Here is a 21,692-nt window from a genome sequence, read left to right as displayed (position 1 = left end):
GAAATTCTCTTCTCCTGGTCATTGGGTGGCCCCAGGAACTTAACGCAGGAGTAAACATGTTCAGAGACCCAGTACTCTCGGTTCTTAATAAAATGTTCTAATGGAAAACTAGGTTGTAAATTTACTAAAACAAAATTTCCTGAAATCCTTCTGCTGAAATTATGATAGGGTGTGTTTTGTGAGCTACAAGTCACTATGCAAATATTTATGTTGTTAAAGGCGTTGCTGCTTTTAAAAGGCCAGTGGGGTCTTTGCTGTTAGAATGATGCTTTTTTTGTCTAGTCAGTTCTGATAGAATAGAGCTCTGTCTCTCACAAATTAACACTTGTGGTTTTCACTCTTCCATGAATGACTGGGAGGGTGTATGAAATATGATAATTTGTAATTTTTCGGGGCACATATTTGATCCTAGTCTGACACTGGTAGGCACATCTCCGTGTAATTTGTTATTCTCCGTTTTTTGTGTGTAGTTAATTTTTATTGCCAGCATTGTCTATGCTGTGGGAGCCAGCTTGTAGTGCTGTGGCCAAAGAGAAGCAAAGGCAATACATCTAGGAAGAGGGATTTTGGATAAACTAAAAAGTAAAATGTAAGATTCTGTGGTGGTTTAAATTCATGATGTGAATGAGTCTACTTTGCAAGTTGTATGGTACTGTAAGTAGAAATTATTTCAGTGTTTTTAGAGTCATTGAACATCTGTAGGAGTAAAAAAAAATAGTTGTACTTTAATGTGTTATATGCCATAATAGTATTCTCAAATTTGGGGATTTTTCAAGATGTCTTGGGACAGATCCCTCATAAACATGAGGATCTGTTGTACTTGAAGTCATCAGAAGGGTATCCATTTGTTGAGATTTATGAATTCAACAGGAATATCTTTCTGTCACTGTGTATGTGCATGTGTGTATATCTTCTGAATGAAACTTGTAAGATCGTATAATTTAATAGTCCCATTTATAAGGACTCTGCCTTTTCATTGCCTATAGGATAAAGTCCAGGCTTTTCTTTTTACTGTGGCAAACGTTGCCCTTTATACCTACTTCTCCAGACTCAGTTCCTGTTGCTTCCCATCACTCGTGCATTTTACCCTCTAATTACATTGCCCTCAACTGTTGGTGGTTCCCTGAATGCCAGTGACAAAGGCTTTCACTGTTCGTAGCCTGTGTACGTGGTATTTTCTCTCATGTTCACCTAATGAACTTCTATTAGACGTGAAGAGAGAGAGAGACCAGATATTTTACCCTCTACTGCCCCACATTTCCACAGTATTTAAACATCCAGTTAAGGATTGGTAGAGAGAGGGTAATTTGGCATTGTAGAAAGCACGAAGGATTAGCAAACAGCAGACTTGTATTTAAGATCTGCCTCTGCCTTTAACTGATTATGTGAGCTTGGCCAGATCACATGACCTCCCATTAGAGTGTTGTCTTACTGTAAAATCAGGGGATTCGAATAAAGCAGGGGGTTAGCAAACTTGCCTGCCCCTTCTTTTCTTTTTCTTTACTTCCATTTTTCTTCCCTCCCCTTCTTTTTATTCTTGCACATTTGAAGGATACAATGCTTTCACATTGCTTTATAGTAAATTACTACAGCAGTGATTCTCCGTGGGGAGTGGAAGGGTAGAGCATTTCCCGGGATGAGGGAGGCAAATATTAAAATAAGGGAAGACCTGGGGGTTTGAAATGTACTCCCAAGTGGAGATCTCCAGGGCACCTTCCACCTCTTAAATAATATTCATCTGTGTTATTGCATGAGGCAAAAATATTTAAGGGTTTATGTAGCTTAGTTCCAAAAGGCTGTTCATGAGATCATTTTGGCTCTGACGTTGTAAATGACACTAAATAAATGGCTACTAACGCCATCTGTTGGTAGGAAGTTTTACTTTTTATTAGATGTGTACTTTAGTCTGAAATTTTGCAAGTTGAAGATTTTTACGTCGAGGAGGTTTTGTATAATTCAGGAGAACTTTTTATTTTGAAAGAATTTCAAACTAAAAGGAAAGTTATTATAAGAGTAGTAAAGAGAACTCCTGTATGCCCTCTATACAAATTCACTAGTTTTCAACATTTTGCCCCATTTGCTTTGTCATTCATTTATTTCTTTCTCTCTCACACACATACATGCTATTTTTCTGAAATATTTGAGATTAGTTTGCATGCCTCATATCCTTTTACCTCTTAATACTTCAACTTTATTTCCTAAGAACAAATTTATTCTTTTATATAACCACAATATAGTTATCAAATTCAGGAAACTGATAAAATACTTTGATCTACAGTCTGTATTCCGGTTTTGTGAATTGTCCCAATAACATCTTTTATAGCATTTACTGCCCTCCAATACAGGATGTATAGTTGTCATATCTCTTGACTTTCTTTTAGTTTGTAATGGTTCCTCAGCTTTTCTTTGTGCCTCGTAACAATGGCATTTTTTAAAGAACACATTTATGGAATATTCTTCAGTTCAGTTTTGTCCATTTCCTTGAGATTAGATTCAGGTTATGCATTCACAGCTCGAGTACTCATAAGTGATGTTGTGTCCCTCCCAGAGTATCACATCAGAGGCACACAATGTCTGTCTGCTCCTCACTGGTGATGGTAAATTTGATTCACTCAGTCAAGGTGTTGTCCAGTTTCTTCATAGTCTAGTTACTTATTTTCCCTCTTGCAGCTAATAAGCAGTCTGTGGGAAAACACTGTTTTTGTTTTTTTACTTTTTTAAAATTAAAGTCTTTGTAGAAAAATTTTAAATTTAAAAATTTTCCGAAGTTAGGAAAAAATTGACTTGTAAACCTGGAGATAGCCACATTTTAGTTTATGTTGGTACAGTCTCTCTTCTATGCTATAATGATAATGACAACCAAAAAGGATTATACCTCAAATACTGTTTGTCAGATTGCTTTATTGATTTAGTAGTAAGTTGTGGATATTTCCCCATGTATCACTGAGTATTCTCCTGTGGTATTTTAGTGGCTGCATAGTGTTCCATTGTATATAATCCTTTGCCTACGGATTGTTCTGTGATGTTCAGTTTAGCCTCATGTTTCAGGTATAAGAATCTCCTGGGTGTCCAGGCTATTGAATTGCCCTCCTTTTTAGACCTTTTTGTCTTGCGTTTTAAGGGAGGCACTGCTGTACTGTTGCCTCACCTGAAATCTTGGCTCTGACATAGAGTCCTGACGTCTGTCTTGCTCCTGTCACACTGACTCGCCGTGCTGTTTTTCTGTTCCACCGTTTCATACTAACAAGCTGAGTTCCTTTCTCTGATCATTCTTAGGCCTACAGTGGCACACTTTTGCCAAATTCAGAAATGTATTTCTGATTCAACTGAATTGTTTTTATGTTTTAATTGCTAAAATTGTGCAGTATTGGGGTTTTTGTTTAATTTCAAGTAGTATATAGTCTTATGAGTGGACTTTTGTGGGCTAGTCTTCTGAGTAGAGCTTCTGGCCAAAATGCACACACACCCACCAAAACACACACACACCCACCAAAACACACAGACACACACACACACACACAAACAAATGTTTGAAGCACGGTTCATCTTTTTGCTTGGAACTTCCTTTCTGTTACCTGAATTTCTAGTTAACCTATATTTATATTTTGGGCCAGGTCATATAGGAGATCTCAGAGCTCTTATGTATTAGAATCACTTGGCAAATTATCTTTAGTGAACCTTCTATGCTGGAGGTAGAGTATAACCTTTAAAGGCATTATTTAATAGATTTTTTCCCCCTTTAATATCTAGTCATTTGAAAGTCTCTCTTCCCCTACAGCTAATTCGTTTTAGACCGTTTAGGAACATGGAAATATAAGCTTTCTGTGTAGCTGTGGGCCAGTTTATAAATGGTTCATCTCATTACATCTACAATTTAGTACAAATGCGACAAAATTATATCTGAAAGACTTATGTTGAGTCTTTATTGACTTAAGCAAAACAGTTTTAATCCAAGCACATTCTTTAAAGTAGCTTCATTATTTTTAAGCTTTCCTTTACACTTTGAGAAATAATGTCTGCTGTTTCATAGATGGGGAGGTTTAAGTGGGCCAGTTTCTTTTCATTGCCCTTTTAATATATGCACTCTAGGTAGGGTATTAAAGTGGCAGTGTGGTAAGTGAAACAGTTTTCTGCTATCCTTATCTTTTTCCTTCTAATTTAAGATCTCAGCTTACTTTATTTTGAAAATCATCTTTCTCACACATCTTAAATATGTACCTAAAATATTTATAAATAAAATATATGTCTGGAAAAAATATAGAGATGTTTAAGCTTAAACAGTAATTTGGTAAGTGATCTAGTAAACAGTCTTGCCGGGAAACAATTTAGTAAGTTCTTTTGACAGGAGATTTCTAAATATGTAGATTAATTTAGACATTATCTTTTTTTTTTTTTTTTTTTCAACCTGGGTGGTGTGTGAAATTGCTAAACCTGTCATTGTGGTTGGCTTTACAGTGATTGAAGTTTCTCCAGAACGTCTTTTTTTTTTCCTTACAGTTTCAGGGTGTTCTTATCCACGTGAATTGCTATTGTTTGAAAAATCCTTGTTATCCTTTGATTAAGAATTAAGCAAAAAAAAAAAAAAAAAGAATTAAGCATAGCTTAGAATTTTTTATCACTTATTCTGTACTACTAAAGATACGTGGAATAATTTCAAGTTGTGTACTTCTGAATAAATTCATAAAATAATTTATAACATTCATGTTTAATTTACCCTTAGAAATTAGTCAGTCAGCATGCAAAGTGGTATCTCTCTTAAGGGACCTCTCCGCGTTAAATGCAACGATATAGTATTGCAAGCTATTTGTAGATTTATCTCCTTTTTGTCCTGAAAGATATAGTTATTATTAGTTAACATGTTTACACACTTAGAACTTCTTTCTAAGAAATGAATATTTTTTAAGTAAAAAATTTTTTTTAATTGTTTAGTAAATTTATTTTCCAGTGTACTTGTGTCAAAATATGCTTTAAAATGGTTCATTTAGAGGCATAGTTTACTTAGTTTTTCTAATTCATTAGTTTATATTGTAATTTTCACATGCTTCTGGAATTTAGAAGAAGGTCTGCCTCTTCCTCTCCTTTTGTTTTGTTTGTTGTTGTTGTTTGTTTGTTTTTTTAAAGCCTCATTACTGATAGATGGACTGTGAGCCTCTGCCTAAATATTAGGAAAGTTCCTCGCTCAAGGCCTTACAGCTGGCTGGTAGTGCCCAAGCTAGGATTTGAGCCTAGGGCTTTCCAACTCCAAAATTTGTGTTCTTGCTGTTATACTCTACCATTTTTAGATGCATTGAGTTTTTCCTATATGATTTCATTTAATTCTCACAAAATCTCTCTGAGGTACATTTTATTGTCCCTTATTTATAAACAAATAAATCAGAGTTCAGAGATTACATAATTTACCCAGCAGCACATACCTGGTTAAAGTCCTAGAATTAGTATTCCGTATCTTATGCTTTTCCCACTGAACTGCTTTCACTACCCCTCAGGGTGGGCGGGACCAGCATTCACAAATTAATATGAATTTTGTTAAATTTTTTTCTTTTAAGTATCATCTGAGATTGCCATTTTCATGGCGTCAGGGATTCTGAATTAGAATGGTGATGGAGGATGAAGGTGATAGAAGTTAAGAGGATAGAATGTGATCATGGGAGTTTTATACAACTAGAAGACTAGGAGAGGGTCCTGGAGAGCAGAGATTAGAGCAGCCTGCGTGGGAAAGGGGCCTGCACATCACTTCAGATGCTTTGCTTTTTTGGCAAAAGGTGGGAGTGTTGTTTACTACTCACCTTCCCTAAAGCCCAGTGGCATACCCCTGCATGGTAATCCTTGAAATACTGGTTTTAGCTTCCTAAGGTCATTTCCCTACTCAGAAACCTTTAATGGTTCCTAGTGCCTGTCCCTTCCAATTTAAATTCCCCCTTTTGTCAGTTGAGACCCTCTGCAATCTGGTACTGTCACTTCTTTGAACCTTTCCAGAGCTCATCAGAAAGATTCTCCCCACCATGCAGGTCAGTATCCACATCATACCTTCTCTCTGGGCCACCTTTACTTTTAAATTTGCACCCTTGATGGTTTTTACTTACCATTTCTTCATACTCTTCAACCTGTGTTTCTTTATAAACCTATACATCATTTTCTCTTGTAGAAATCATGCTACTCTTGAAGCTGAATCACAGCTTAACAAGTTGTAGCGTTCTCCGATTCTCTCATTTCTGCTCTTTTCCCTCTAGCCATTTATAAATCTGCTCAGAGGAAGAACAACCTTTTAGGTTCTCTTCTCTGGTTCCCTTCTTCCCTCATTTTGTCTCCCTCCCCCCGCCCCTCCCCCCCGTCCTAGTTTTTTCCTATCCATCAGTTTATCCTTCTTTCCTGTCTTTTGTTTTTCTCTCCACCTGTCCTTCTTTTTTTCCTCCCTTCCGGTTGCCTATTCCTACTGTGTAAGCTTGGGCAAGTTACCTATTTGCTCATCTCTAAAAATGGGGTATAATATAATAACTTCATAGGGTTTGTTTTGATGATTGAGTGAATTTTTAATGAAAAAGTGCTTAGAGCAGGACCTGGATAATAAGCACTCCATAAATGTTAGCTTTTGTTTGTTATTGTTGTACCGTTTTGTGTGTTTTAATGTATAAAACAAATGATAGGGTGTCTATAAAAGGAGAAGGAGTTTTTCTTTTTTACATAAAAGCAAGTTATTATTTTTAAAAATAGTTATTAAATAGAGATTAATTTAAAACTTTTAAACATCTTGACAGTCATCTAAAATCATTAATCATCCTAACAGTCTCGGTTAACATAACTGTTTCTACTCCTGACTTTTACTTTTATTCAATACAAAGTTAAACAGAAACCAGGACAAGTTTTTCTACCTCGAGATAAATTAGTGTTTCAGGTACATACTACAACATTCTTACGTGCTTGCCACATGGACTAATTTTGTGGTAAATTCTTTCTTTGTCTAAAGAATGTCTTTATGTTGCCTTCTCTTGGATGAGAATTTAGCTGGGTATGGAATTTTAGGTTGACAGTTATTTTCTCTTGGCACTTTGAAAATATTTCATTTTCTTCTGTGTCTTTTGGTATTGTTGAGAAGCTTTCCATTTAATTCGTTCCTATGTAAATAAAATACCTTACCCACTTGTTTTTTAAATAAGTATTCTCCAGTTTAAAGTGATGTATATAGAATATGATTCTTTTTATTTATTTATCCTGCTCAAAGTTTGTGATTCCTGAATGTGAAGATATATGTCTTTCCCGTATCTTGGAAACTTCTCAGCCTTTCTCTCTTTAAATGTTGCCTTTCGTTATCTCTCTTCCTCTGGAACTCCTCTTAGACGTGTTAGATCTTATTCTATTTTGCATTTCTTTAGTCTTTCTTCACATTTTACATATCATTAAGCCTTTGTTAGAATTTTTGCATAATTTCATTTCTCTTTTCTACTTCACAAATTCTCTCTTTAGTTGTGTTAATCTGATGCTTAATTCTCCAGTGACTCTTATCTTCCTTTTCTTTTTAAAAATTTTATTTGGTTCCCTTACAAATGTCTGTCTTGCTTTTTTTATAACGTCTTATTGTATTTTCAGTTTCTTCTTTTAAGGCTGCTGGCTTTAATCTTTAATCTGGTTTTATAGCCTGTATCTGATAATTTTTCATCTAAAGTTCTCAAGAGATAATCCTAATGATTGTTGTGTTTCCTGATTTTACTTGTAGTGGGTTGTTTGCTTATAGAGTTGGTAAATTTCTATTTTGAGCTTGCCGGCAGGGGGAATTCCGCATTGCCTGGGTTGAAGGAATGTTCCCCCCCCCCCCACCCCCCAAATTTTGTTCCCTCCATCTGCCTTGGGTTCCAGGAGTCTCACTGGCTTGTGAACATTTTATTTGAATTTCTAGTCTTGAAGGTCTTGGGCCATGCTGGTAGTATAAATTCAAATTCTGTGTCTGTGCTGGAGCATGCCTAGGATTACAAATTATCATTTTGTAGACACCCTCCACCAGCCACAGTGGTAAGCCCAGGCCAAGACACACAAGTTTCTTATCTTGCTGTACCAGAATTTTTTTTATGGACCATCTTATCACTGATTGGGTAGACTATCAGTCTCTCTGGCTTTGTTCTAGGTAAAAGTGTGTGTGGATGGGTTGGCGTGGAGAGTGTGTGCGTCTCAATTCCATTCTCATCTCTTGGTTGCTTTTTCTGTCCGACTGGTGTCAAAGTCCATTTCTAAATTTCTCTTGCAGTACAAAGATTTTTATGTTGTTTTTCAGCCATGTTGCTGGAAATAGAAATCGTCATCATATTCTTTTAACTGTGTGTAGTATTGTGTGTATTGAGTATTTGATTGCCATTCTCCCTATACTTTTATTGTTAATTGGGCATTTATCTAACATTATCCTGTGAACAACTGCTTTGTTCAGTCATTTATTCATCTTTCCCAGATTAAATAGGCAATTGAGGTCAGTATTGTGTTTATGTGCCTGAGTGCAAAGATGAAAAATAATGGTTTTTCTGTTGTGTTTTGTTTTAAATATGGGTCTTTAAAATCAAGGAACTCAAAGTTCATTAAGGAGAGATACATAAATATATCAGTGTGAAAATATAGCAATAGAATTCTGACAGAAGAGCAGTGGAAGCATAAAAGAAGGAGATTAATGACCTCTCTGTGGGAGGCATTGGGGAGCTCTTATAACCCTGGATGTTCATCAGAACCCCTTTCTTTTTAATTTCTTTTGTAATAACTTGAACTTGTTATAAGCAAATACCAAAGGTGATCTTGTTTAGTGCTATAGCAGAAATGGTTTGAAGAGGCAACCACATTTTTTGTTAAACTTTTGTCAAAATAGCTCAGTATCAATCATGTCAAAGACAAAATCTTTTTTTGTTGTTGTCATTTACTCATCAGACTTCTGATGGCTGTAATTATTGAAACAAAGTACTGGGGAATTTGGGACTAATCTCTAATTTTCTTAGATAAAAAAATAAAGAAGGCAGTGCAAGTTTAGCTTAGTGTCAGAAATGCTGAAAGTGCTATGATATACAGCCACTTAAATCTTTGGGCCTTCCATGAGTGTCATATAAAAATGTCTTTAACATTTATTTTAAAATAAATTTTAAAGGAGAGCCAAGCACTATAACAACTTTTAAATATTGAGTTGCAATTATGTTGTTTTAACTTTACCCTGTTACTTTTTTTTTCTCATGAAATTTGTAAGTTTACAATAAGAAGGTTCAGTTTCTGTTGTTGAAATTGTCACTTCTGTTTTCATGTTTTTTTTCTTATAATTGTCTATTTGAATTTTTTTATGTGGTTATATACAAAGGCATGAAAGTCACTTCTGGTTTTCGCTATTGTAAATAGTGCTTGATTAAATAACTTTTATCTATGTAGTTTTTTCTTTTTCTCCAGAGTTTTGTTTTTTTGAGTGTCCCAGTTTTGGCAGTTTACTATTTATTTATTTATTTGGTTGCTCTGGGTCTTTAGTTGTGGCAGCTGGGCTCCTTAGTTGTGGCATGTGAACTCTTAGTTGCAGCATGCATGAGGGATCTAGTTCCCTGACCAGGGATTGAACCCGGGCCCCTGCATTGGGAGCTGTGGAGTCTTACCCACTGGACCAGTAGGGAAGACCCCTCCAGAGTTTTAGTAAGATGAATTTCTGGTACTGAGATTTTAAGCCAACTTGTGTAAGCGTATCAATTCTGTATTATCTGAATGTTTCCAAAGAAATTGCAGTAATTAATTGCATTTCACTACCTTTTTCCTAATAGTTGCTTAGCTCTTCTAGAGCATATTTTCTAAAACTATTAAATGTCTTTAGCATAATATTCTTAATGATGATAGCATAAATTATTTTAGAAAAGAACTGGTACTATGAAATGAGATTACATTAATTAGTGAGAAGTTGTCACTTTAACTTTACCCTCTTGTTTACTTTTTTAAAAAGCATTGGTTTCTTTGTGGGGATACCATTGAGAAAGTGAGGAGTTAGGAGACTGAATGATTGTGCCTGCAGTTTAAATAATCTAGTTTGTGACTTCAAGCAGGGGAGGTAAATCTACACATTTCAGATTTCCTATTTGGGGATTATATTGAAGTACTATGCCTGTTTTGGTATTTAAACCCTTTTAAAGGACAGATTAACTGTCTTTAGAAGTTTCAGAATAGGAAATAATAAATTTCATTAAGAAAAGAGCTGCTGTGATGTTGGTGTTTATTATGAATGATTGTGCTGTTTATACATAGTGCTAGGAAAAGTAAATAATATTAAGGTGTATATTTGACTTACCTAATTTGAACTTTTTTGTGTGCAAAGCACAGAAATGTCTTGGGGCACATACTATAAAAATATAAACCCATGCCTGTCTCTTAGGACTTGCAGTGTTTTTATGGTGTCATATGAGGCTTTGTTGAACTTAAACAGTATAAAATACTGACATGTAGTACATTTGTAAGTAATTATGAATAAGATTTTTGTTGAGGTATGCTTTGCTGTACTTTTTTTTTCATGTAATGGGTTTTTTTTTTTAATTTATTTATTTTATTTATTTATTTTTGGCTGTGTTGGGTCTTCGTTTCTGTGCGAGGGCTTTCTCTAGTTGTGGCAAGCGGGGGCCACTCTTCATCGCGGTGCGCGGGCCTCTCACTGTTGCGGCCTCTCATTGCGGAGCACAGGCTCCAGACGCACAGGCTCAGTAGTTGTGGCTCACGGGCCCAGTTGCTCCGCGGCATGTGGGATCTTCCCAGACCAGGGCTCGAACCCGTGTCCCCTGCATTGGCAGGCAGATTCTCAACCACTGTGCCACCAGGGAAGCCCCATGTAATGGGTTTTAATATGACAATTTTCATAGGATATTTAAATGACATTTTGATTAAAAGCAGGCAGAGAAAACTTTATTCTTTACTGTTAATAGCTTACAAATGTATTAATGTTTATTCCTGGTGTATTACCTCTTTTTCAGTAGATATTAACCATAAAATTTATATATTTGATACATAAGTTAGACTAAGGATACATTTTTTTTTAACGATTTGATTATTTTTCTTAACACTAGGGGTCACTGTTGATTTATGAATTCATATCTAAATTAATCAGGCATAGAATGTGGAATGAAATGATTTGAAGACATTTCATTGCAAATTGAGTGTTGCCTTCAGAGAGAATTTGGATTATCAAGTTCATTTTGTATAGTACTGTAAATATAAATGATTCTTAATAAGATTCTTAATAAGAATAAATGAAGTTTATAAAATAAATACTATAGATTGAAGGAAATTAAAGTATTTCTATGCTCTATTCATTTTCATATTGGTTTTCTAAATGGTTTTTTAAAAAATCATTATTTCTAATGTATTTCTCATTTAAAAAATTCTAGCACGATGTTTTGCTCTTAGCAGGTACTTAGGATATATCTGAAGAAACAAAGATAAATTTAAGATGTGACTGAAGGCTGCTATCATTAGTAATAATTTTTAAGCATTTGAAAACCAACAACATGTTTTGCTACATCTAGGAAACATATTTTAGGCATTCTCATTCATTATTTCTGCAATCAGGATTTTGCTGATGCCCACCAACATGTATTTTGTGAGAGGTATATTTCTAAGGTTTTTGTCTTCTTTAATTAGAAGACTCCCTTGAATTTAAGCTTTGTGTGGATTCATTAGATAGTAGAGAAAGTGTGTGTCATTATAATAGCACTCTTACCATGTGTCAGCACTGTTTTAGGTGCTTTGAATATATTAATTAATTTCTCCTCACCACAACTCTATGAAGTAGGTACTTATTGCTATCTCTGTTATATAGGTAAGGAAATTGAACACAGAAAAGGCAAACAGTTTGCTGGGTTCAAACTTAAGCAGTTTTTTTCTAGAGTTTGTGCTTCTAAATCACTGTCCTATATTGCTTCTCCAGAGAGAGGAAACTTAGCATTTCAAGAGAATTACTATTGATATTTCAAACTAAGTTTTTAAAGTGGGTATAATTTTGTAATGCACAGCATCAGGAATATAGTCAGTAGTATTGTTAATAACTCTGTATGGTGACAGATGGTAACTAGACTTATTGTGGTTGTCATTTTGTAATGTGTAAAAATATCAAATCCCTATGTTGTACACCTCAAACTAATATAATAATGTAAGTCAATTATACTTCAATAAAAAAGTGGATATAGTTTTAAATACCTAATTTATAGACACTTAACCATTTCTCTTATGAAAAATATCATAGAAATTTAAAGTTGGAAAGGGACCTTACTCTGTTTATTTGGTCATTTTACAGAGAGGAAGAAATTCCCTCCTAGAAAGGTGAAGTTACCAACACAGTGATATACAGCAAGTTATTTGTGGAAAGGGATTAGACTCTCAAGTAAACATTCTGACTTCCAGTAAAGTGGAAAGAATATTTGACTAGAATTTTAGATGACTTGAATTTTATTCTTGACCCCTCATTTACCAGCCTGTGTCCTCAGAGGCTGTGTTTGTGTTCTATGAGTATAATGATATCTTCCTTAATTAGTCTTCTTGGTAGTTGTGAAGATCAGTGAGATAATGGAGTAAAGATACTCAGTAAACTTTAAAGCCCTATACAAATAAATATATCATGTACTGTGGTATTTTTATAACATGCTCCATAATAATTTATTTTTAATTATTCGTGATATCTTTGTAAACTACATTATTAACACTGCTAAACTTATTCAGTATGGTTGAGTTAGGGATGTCATTTAGATCTCTAAAATTTATTTCGTTAGACCATGTATTACTTTGCCACATGTTTTTTATACTTTTTATTTTCTTAAGACTAAAAAACCTTTTGAATTTTCTTACAATAAATGAAAAATTATACCTTTGCTTTGCTGATAAAGAATATAACAGCAACATGTGTTGAACACTGGCCATTTGGTGTTTCTGATCATTTGAAAATAGCATTAATAGAATTGTCCTCAAACCGGATTTAGTGATTTAACTGAAGTGAAAAATAGAGTTTAGTAAATTTGAAGTATTTTATTTCTTGGCATGGTGACAGGCATGGGTTTCTTAAACTTCCAATAAGACACACAGTTAAAGTTTTCTATTTATTTTTTACAGGAATAATAATGTATTTGTGGCCTTGGACGTGAAGCAATCAGTCTTCTGTTGCTGTTAACTACCGTCAGGGACTGATGTGGGAAGCATGGACCTAATGAACGGGCAGGCAAGCAGTGTTAATATTGCTGCTACTGCTTCTGAGGTAAGACATTTTAAAAGTTTAGTTGTAAAATTTCTTACCTGGCATTCTAATTTTTTAAGCATTATGATTGGTCACAGATGTAAATCAGAGCTTGAGAAAAAGGGTTACAGATTTTTCAGTTTTCAAAAAACTATTTTCATTGTACCATCCATGTGTTCATTGTACGTTTTAGGAGTTCATCCCTACCTACTTCATATACTTGACAAATAATGATTACTTAAAACCCTTTCTTGGGTTTAGTTTTAAAGAATGCATAGAATTTCTTTTTAAAGTGTTTTTACATTTTATGAACCTTGAGGGCAACAGTACAAGTGGGGCAAAGAATGACATAATATTGACACTGTCAGATCCCTTGATTCCAAGCCCGTTGAAGGAGATCAAAGACCCATTAGGCTGGAATGTTGAAAGGGCTACTCTGGTGATGTAGCTCAGAGTGCTAAAGATGGAGATAAAGACTGAACTAGATGCTCACCTACACACCCCCCCTTTTTTTTTGCTTTGTCTGTAAATCTAGGGTACTTGCCTGCTTGCCTTAATAACTTTAGTATTTAGCTTCTATATTTCTCCTTTATTTTACTCTTACCATAGAGGATGAGGATAAATGTTTATGACACTTTAACACCTTGACCTCAGAGTTCCTTGATAACTTCATTTTGCCCAAGCCAATTACTTAGGCCTTGCTGTCATTGAAAATATTCTAAATCAGTAGTTTCAATTATTTTTCTTATTAGATGATTTCTGTATTTTTAACTCTAACTCTGGCTTCCCTTATGAATTTTATTAAGCATTTCTGATGGATGGACTTTTTACTTACAATATGAACAAAATCAGGTTACTTTGTTTCTATTCTGCTGCACTACCTGTAAAGAAAATAGGCCACCCCCTTTCTCTGACTTTTGTTAGTAGCATCACCGTTTACTTAGCATCAAAGTTCAGATCTGTAGATTTGGCATTAACCTGCTTCCCCTTGCCCACCACACCCATTTTCACATCACAGCAGGGAGAGTCCGCTAACAAAACAGAAGTTAGAATCCTCTGTAATGTAATCATCGAGTGACATCTCGTCCTGCCCACACTCAAGTGGAGAGGATTACACAGGGGGGTGACCACCAAGAGATAGAGATGCCTGGCAGCCGGCTTAGAGCCTGTCCACCACACCTTATCTCTGAGATCTAGTCCTTTACTCCTTATTTCTACTAGTACCATCTTAGTTTGGTCATTTATTATTTCTTGTCTAGAATGTTGTAGTGGCCTTTTATTTTGATCTTGCACTTCTATTCTCTGCTATTTTTGGTACATTTGACTGTAATTCAATTTTAATATTCTTAAAATACAGCTGTTATACTTTATTGTATTCTCAAACTGTCCATGGTTCCTCATTACCTACTAACTAAATACACATTCAGCCCTACATTTAAGACTTTCATCAAAATGAGCCTAAATTTTCTTTCTAATGGATTTAACTGCTACTAATTCTCTACGTGAAATTTACATTCTAATGAAAGAATACTACATCTTGCTGATGTTTGTATAAACCCTTAGCCTTTTCTATTTCAAAAAATTAGGGAAGTTTTCTCCTGATTCCCTAAACAGATAGGAGCTTTCCGATTTTTGAAACTATCACTTAAAAAAAAAATTTTTAATAATTTTTTCCATAAATTTATACATAGCTTTTCTTCCTCCTTGAGACAGGGATTATATATGTTTGTAAATATGTCTGTAATATATGTATATTTACATGGTATTTTTATGACCATATTTCTTGACTATGTTAAATGTATGTGTGTATATGTATAGTATATTTATGACTGTATCCTGAAACATATGAGCTAGTATTACAGGAAACAGTACACAATTGTTTGTTAAATAAAATAGATCATTTCACTCATATAAAAAATTGCATTGGCCTTTCTGAAAGTGGATGAATTACATCAGAACTCAGAGTAATATAATTTAGTATATGAGAAGTAAGGGGCGGGGGGGAAGTCTGCCTTTTAAATTGTCCTCCTGCTGTGGCAAGAAGATAAAATTAAAAATATATGTTTTTCTACCTTCTCTTAAAATAAAGATGTGTTAACATATCAAAATACAAACTTCTCACAAATATGAAAACCTCACAAGTACTTAAGGTACCTGATGGGTGATTGACTCCTCCTGTCTCTGCCTTCTAGACTTAACCTATGTTTAAGCTTCTGGTGTCAGTAGAGTGGTGGCGAACTTTTTTCAGACATTTAGAAGTGTCAGTAGTTTTTTAGTCTTGTTGTGAATAAAGAATTACTACTATGCCCTTAGTGCACATTATGTCTCAGTACTGCTTAGCTTCTTGTCATTACCAGCTTATTTATTGGTAGTGGGAAAGCAGATAGAAGCACATCACTCATAATTTTTAAAGCCTCTACTAATGGCTTGTAAGAAGGAAAAGAGGGAAATGATTACTAACTTTGATAAGCAATAATATTGCCATTACGATTTGCTCACTTGTCTTGAATGAGTTAGAAACTTGGAGAAAATTACCAAATTATGTTTAAAATGAATGTATTTACTTGACAATATATTTATTATTTGGTAGTTACTGGATTAGTATATACTGCTTAACTGATGTCTGTTTGAATGCTTAACATGAATAAATTTCTATATTAGTCTTGGAATATAAAGTAACATTGTCAACATACTGTAAGCTAGTCTTAGTTACAGAGATTAAGGACATGGAATAAGATACTATATATGAAATCCATTTATGAGACTTTGGACTTCTGCTTAGACACGTAAAGAGCTTGGAATTCATCACTCCTGTCCTCACAGCTTGAAAAAAGCTGAACAAACTGAAAACCAATAACTCGTCTTAGCTCTATCAGAGAACTGATGTCACAGAGCAAGTTGACAGTGATGCCCTGAAAACTGGAGAAAGAGGCAAACACAGAGAATCACTGTTTACCAAGAGCAGAATTCCCTGGAGCCAGGAAAGGGTAGGAAAGCTTACTGTAGTTGACAAACTGCTGGAGGCGGTGTGTGGACTAGCTTGAGAGTTAAGAACTCCTGGGGGCTCAGTTTTAGGTCTCCCTCCCCACATTTGTGAGTTTTACCTCCAGGAGCCCCACCAAGTTCTCACAGTGAGGTTCAGAGAAAAATCCCTCCTGTTTCCAGCAGAGGGAGGGGAGAGTAACCATTTTGAAATATACTATGGGGAAGTAATCATCCTAAAATATGCCCAGCACATTCTATTCCCCACCTGACCTCAGGGGAGACTGCTTTACCAGAGCCTAACCTACTTGCGGAAAGAGAAATACCAAACTCCGGGCCCTCTAGCCTTCCTGTCTTACTTTCTAAGGGGAGTCCGGGGTGCTGAGAAGCACCTAAGGTCACAGCCCAAGGGCACAGGCTCACTAAAGTACCTGATTGTAGGGCAATGGAACACTTCTCCTCTTCCCACACCTTAACCACCACATCAACAGGGCTCCTGTATAATAGTAAAGGATCGCAGCTGAAAGAAGTGCAAGGCACAGACTCTTATCTGAGGAGGAGTTTCTAGAAAAACCCAGAGACAAAAACAAGGACACTAGAGGAAAGTGAAGGCACCTCTAACCACAACAAATAGTAAACAGCATAACTCCTATACAAATAAACGTAAACCCTTACACTAAAGGCCTATTTGCCTCAGTTTCTGTTACCCACTGAATCAGGTCTGGCTTTCAGCAAATTTTAAGGCATGCTAAAAGTAACAAAAAAACATAGGCTGAAGAGGCAAAGCAAGCAGCACAGCCAGACTCAGATATGGCAAAGATTTTGGAATTAACGGACTGGGAATTAAAATAACCATGATTAATAATGCTAATAGCTCTAATGGAAAAAATTGACAACATGCAAGAATAGATGGATACTAGAAGCAGGGATATTGAAATTCTAAGAATCAAAAGGAAATGCTAGAAATCGAAAACGTCGTTCCAGAAATGACGAGTGACTTTGATTGGCTCACCAGTAGACTGGTGACCAGTAGACAGCTAAGGAAAGAATCAGTGAACCTGAAGACATGTTAATAGTATCGTCCCAAGCTGAAGTGCAAAGAGAAAATAGAATGAGGAAAATGGAACTCAATATTCAGGAACTGTGGGGCAATGACAAAAGGTGTAGCATGTACGTAATGGGACTGCCAGAAGGAGGAGAAAGAGAAAGGAGCAGAAGAAATATTTGAAGTAATAATGGTTGAGAATTTTCCAAAATTAATGACAGATCCCTTCCTTTGTAATGATTTTGATATTTAGTTGCTACTGCAAGGGAAGGAAAAAGTAAAAATGAAGCATAATGACAGGTGCTCAAAATTGATGTATAATAGCTGGTAAGGGGCTTCCCTGGTGGCGCAGTGGTTGAGAATCTGTCTGCCAATGCAGGGGACACGGGTTCGAGCCCTGGTCTGGGAAGACCCCACATGCCGCGGAGCAGCTGGGCCCGTGAGCCACAGTTACTGAGCCTGCGCGTCTGGAGCCTGTGCTCCGCAACAAGAGAGGCCGCAATAGTGAGAGGCCCGCGCACCGCGATGAAGAGTGGCCCCCGCTTGCCACAACTAGAGAAAGCCCTCGCACAGAAACGAAGACCCAACACAGCCATAAATAAATAAATAAATAAATAATTTTTTAAAAAAACGCTCCTCAGGTCTGAAGCCCTCTGTAATATTTAAAAAAAAAAAAAAATAGCTGGTAGGTTGACATACATAATATTATACCTCCGTAAATGAAACTTTGGTTAGTTTTTTCTGCCACTGACTGTAGCCTGATAGCCTACCACCATTTAACAGAGAGTGATCTAAATGTTCTTACAGGAATGATACTCTGATTTCAGCCAACTGATTGCAAAATACACTCTTATTTTGTAGTACAGATGAAGTGGAAATTTAACAGAAATAAGATTTTCAGGGCCAAAAGCCACCTTTTGTTCTACATATAGCAACAGCAAATTCAAAATTAAAGCAGAAAACGCTTAAATCTGTACTATAATAAGAAGAACATTATCAATTGTACTATCACAGACAGACATTCACTTAACAAACTAGACTGGGTTATTTAGTTAATGGAATTCTGAATGTTTTCCTGTGGTTTATGTTAGGAAAATAATTTGTCTTTTTCTTAATAAAAATGGGTTTTAAAAATTATAGATGGTTGTATCCTTCTCCCCTAACTTCTTTTACCCCATTTGAAAGTTATTGAACTTGTTATTGATAATATCTTTTATTTCTGTTGGAAATGATAGGATGTCAGGGTGAGGAAACAGACAGGAAAACTTACTCAAGAACCTGAAAATCTAAAGTTGAGGTTAGATTTCAAGTTGCCCGACCCTTTTCCTAGTGCTCTTCCAAGTAAGCAGTGTGTTCTGCCCAAGTTTTCTACAGCATTTGTTAACTCACTTTTCTTAGCTTCCTCAGGTTTAAGGCCAGTCTAGTTTCCATGACACTTAACTGCAAGACAGTTTTTAAATGGCTGCATTTTTTTTTCAATTTAACAGAAAAGTAGCAGTTCTGAGTCATTAAGTGACAAAGGTTCTGAATTGAAGAAAAGCTTTGATGCTGTGGTGTTTGATGTCCTTAAGGTTACACCAGAAGAATATGCGGTAAGCCTCCCACCTCTTGTTCTCCAGTTTTTGCACATAATTTACATATTGGTGCTATCCAGTTAGAATTTGTAGGCGCAACAGAGGAGATTTTTTTAAAAAAAAACTGGATGTGGGAATCGATGGGGAGAGTAGCACAAAAATGGAGCAAGCAGAGGAATGAACCCGAGAAGGTAAGAAAATCCATTGATGTTTTTAGAGCAGCTTCGTAAGTTACACTATCAACTTGGTAAGTAATAATAAGTATTTACCTTCATGGTAATTGCTTTTGTCCCTACCAATACCACCTCCCCAAGCTAACTGTACTTTATTGACATATGTAAGAAGTATTTTTACTTTTTCATAAATTAAAAAATTAAAGTTGAAGGCATTATTGCAGTATCATGAAGGATACCTAGAAAAACTTTTAATTCTTAAATGATATGTGTTCATTTATTTGTGCTATCTTTTTCCTTTAACTTATTAGCACAATATATTGATTTCCTGATATTGCCTCACTCTTGCATTCCAGTAGTAAACTGTGTTTGGCCATAGCATGTTATTCCTTGTTATATTGCTAGATTTTGTTTTACATCTGTAGCCACAGTTGAGATAGGTCCATGTGAAGTCCTTCAATATGAGTTGCCACTAGTGTAGAGTCAGTTACTTCTTATAAATGTCATTAATTTTCATTAATTAATGTCATATTTCATTTCATTAATGTCATATTTTATATTACTGTTTGAGTAGATATGATTTAATAGTCACAACAACAACACTGCTCTACGAACCAGTAGATCCAAGTTTTTTTTTTAATTTGGATTTAATGTATGACCATGTTCAAATTTTTAAAATTATTTTTGTTTATTTTGTAGCTTTACCTCATTTATCTCACAAGAAAATATGAATAGGCATGAGATAATTAGAAATAATTATATTTAATGATATAAGGGCTAAATTTTCATTTTCTTAAGCCCTTATAAAACTGGGATTTCTTTCTGGTAAAGATTTGAGTACTCAATATGTTTTAGTACAGAATATAATTTTATTTGCAAATATATGTCACATTATGGAATTCCAAGAAATTGTAATTTTTTTACTTTTTATTTCAGGGTCAGATAACGCTAATGGATGTTCCAGTATTCAAAGCCATTCAACCAGATGTGAGTAGTTTTAAGAACTTTCCTTTAGAATATACAAGATGGTGAATTATAGTATCCCCAATTAAGAAGTTTTAGAAATGACAAATTATACTTTATATTAATTTTTAAATGTTTAAAGCTTTTGATGTAACTTATCTGTATATTACTCAGGCCTCAAAAACTCATGTGGCATTCATAGCTATACACTGTTGAGTCATAGATAGTACTGTTTGAATCATTTTGGTTGATTTGGCTTCATCACTTTACTGAAGTATCTATTTTACTGATGAGAAAACAGAATGACATTTTTCCCCGATACACAGCTAAGTGTTGGAACTGGCTTTCAGACTCTAAAAACTGATGCTTTTCCCACTCTTATCAGGTAAGAATATTAATATGATTTTGTATCCCAAAACTAAGTCATTGATAATACTGACATATTCAGTACCATAAGGTATTTTTTTAGTTCTTCTGGGAACAAAATATAGTATATTTGTTGCAGTATTTTCAAGTCAAATATAACATAGATGTTACAGAAAACATCTGTATCTTCAGTGGTATAGACAGTATTAGTCCTGTGTTTTTCAAGTAATTTACTTAATGTCTGAGTATCTCAAGTCTGTCACTTAACAAAATGAAAGGATGGGCCTGAATGATCTCTGAGTCTTTGTCATTTCCACAGCTCTGTGTTTTTCTAACTTTCCTCCCTTACCATGGAGGGCACCCTCAATAGAACCAGTAGTTTAGCAACAGAGGAAGAGGAACAATCTAGTCTATAAATAAGCCACAAACAGAAAATGGCTTTTTTATTTAAATGATAGTAACTGAAATATTCATTTCCTCCCATCCCCGAACAAAACAAAGCAAACTAAATTCTTTATAAAAATTACATTTTTTTTGCCCTGAAGTTCAGCCATCTTCTCCTTAGACATATTTTTTTCCTTTTGAATAAACTGTAATTACTATATTTCTGTTTCATACGACATTAGTACCATCCAGTAGAAATATAATGTGAACCATTTCTATAACTTTACGTTTTCTAGTAGCCACATTACAAATTAAAAAGAAACAAGTAAAATTAATTTTCATAATTGTATTTAACCTACTGCATCCAAAATAATTATCATTTCAACTTGTAATCAGTATAAAAATTATTGAGATGTTTTACTCTCTTTTTTCTGTACTAAGACTTTGAAATTCAGTGTATATTGTATAATTACAGCACATCTTTATGTGGAGTTGCCACATTGCAAGTGCTTGTGCTTGATAGTCATTTGTGGAGAGGGGTTTGACATTGAAGATCTAGACAGTGACTATTACTTAAGGACATAAACTTCAAGTCAATGGGAAATTTTTATTTCCCTGGGACATCTAACAGTGCTTTGTAAACTTCATAGAAGTGAACCTTAAAAATTCCCTTGACCCCACTTCCTGATCTAATTTAACACCAACCCCATTGATTTTTTTTTTTTAACCTAAGTATCTTATTTATCCATTCTCTCTCTACTCTAAACACCCCAATCCAAGACACCGTTGTAACTCAGCTGAATTACTGCAGTGCCCTCTTACCTGATCTGTCCACATCCACCCTGACCCTTTTAAACTTTCTCTACCCAATAGCCAAGGTAATCTTTCAATATGTAAATCTGCTCATTGGATTCCTCTGCTTATAATGCTTCAGTGGCTTCCTGTCACTCGGAGGGTAAAGACAAACTATCCTAATATCGTCTACAAATCTCTTCAAAGTTTTG

The 21,692-nt window shown here is 35.1% G+C and overlaps 1 protein-coding gene across 2 annotated transcripts in view; it reads left to right on the top strand.

Moving 5' to 3' along the window:
• RALGPS2 (Ral GEF with PH domain and SH3 binding motif 2) overlaps positions 1–21,692 on the top strand; it is a 162,786-nt gene that overhangs the window by 29,428 nt on the left and 111,666 nt on the right. For both annotated transcript variants that reach the window (XM_061185673.1, XM_061185672.1), the window contains exons 2-4: positions 13,081–13,222; positions 18,716–18,820; positions 19,912–19,962. In XM_061185673.1, the coding sequence (XP_061041656.1) occupies positions 13,166–13,222; positions 18,716–18,820; positions 19,912–19,962 (213 nt within the window). In that variant the 5' untranslated portion in view covers positions 13,081–13,165. The remainder of the gene's footprint in view (positions 1–13,080; positions 13,223–18,715; positions 18,821–19,911; positions 19,963–21,692) is intronic.

This window comes from Eubalaena glacialis, chromosome 3, assembly GCF_028564815.1.
Source record: "Eubalaena glacialis isolate mEubGla1 chromosome 3, mEubGla1.1.hap2.+ XY, whole genome shotgun sequence".
Classification (NCBI taxonomy): Eukaryota; Metazoa; Chordata; class Mammalia; order Artiodactyla; family Balaenidae; genus Eubalaena; species Eubalaena glacialis.
The sequence above is the reverse complement of the archived record's forward strand: the minus strand, read 5'-3'. Positions and strand labels throughout refer to the sequence as shown.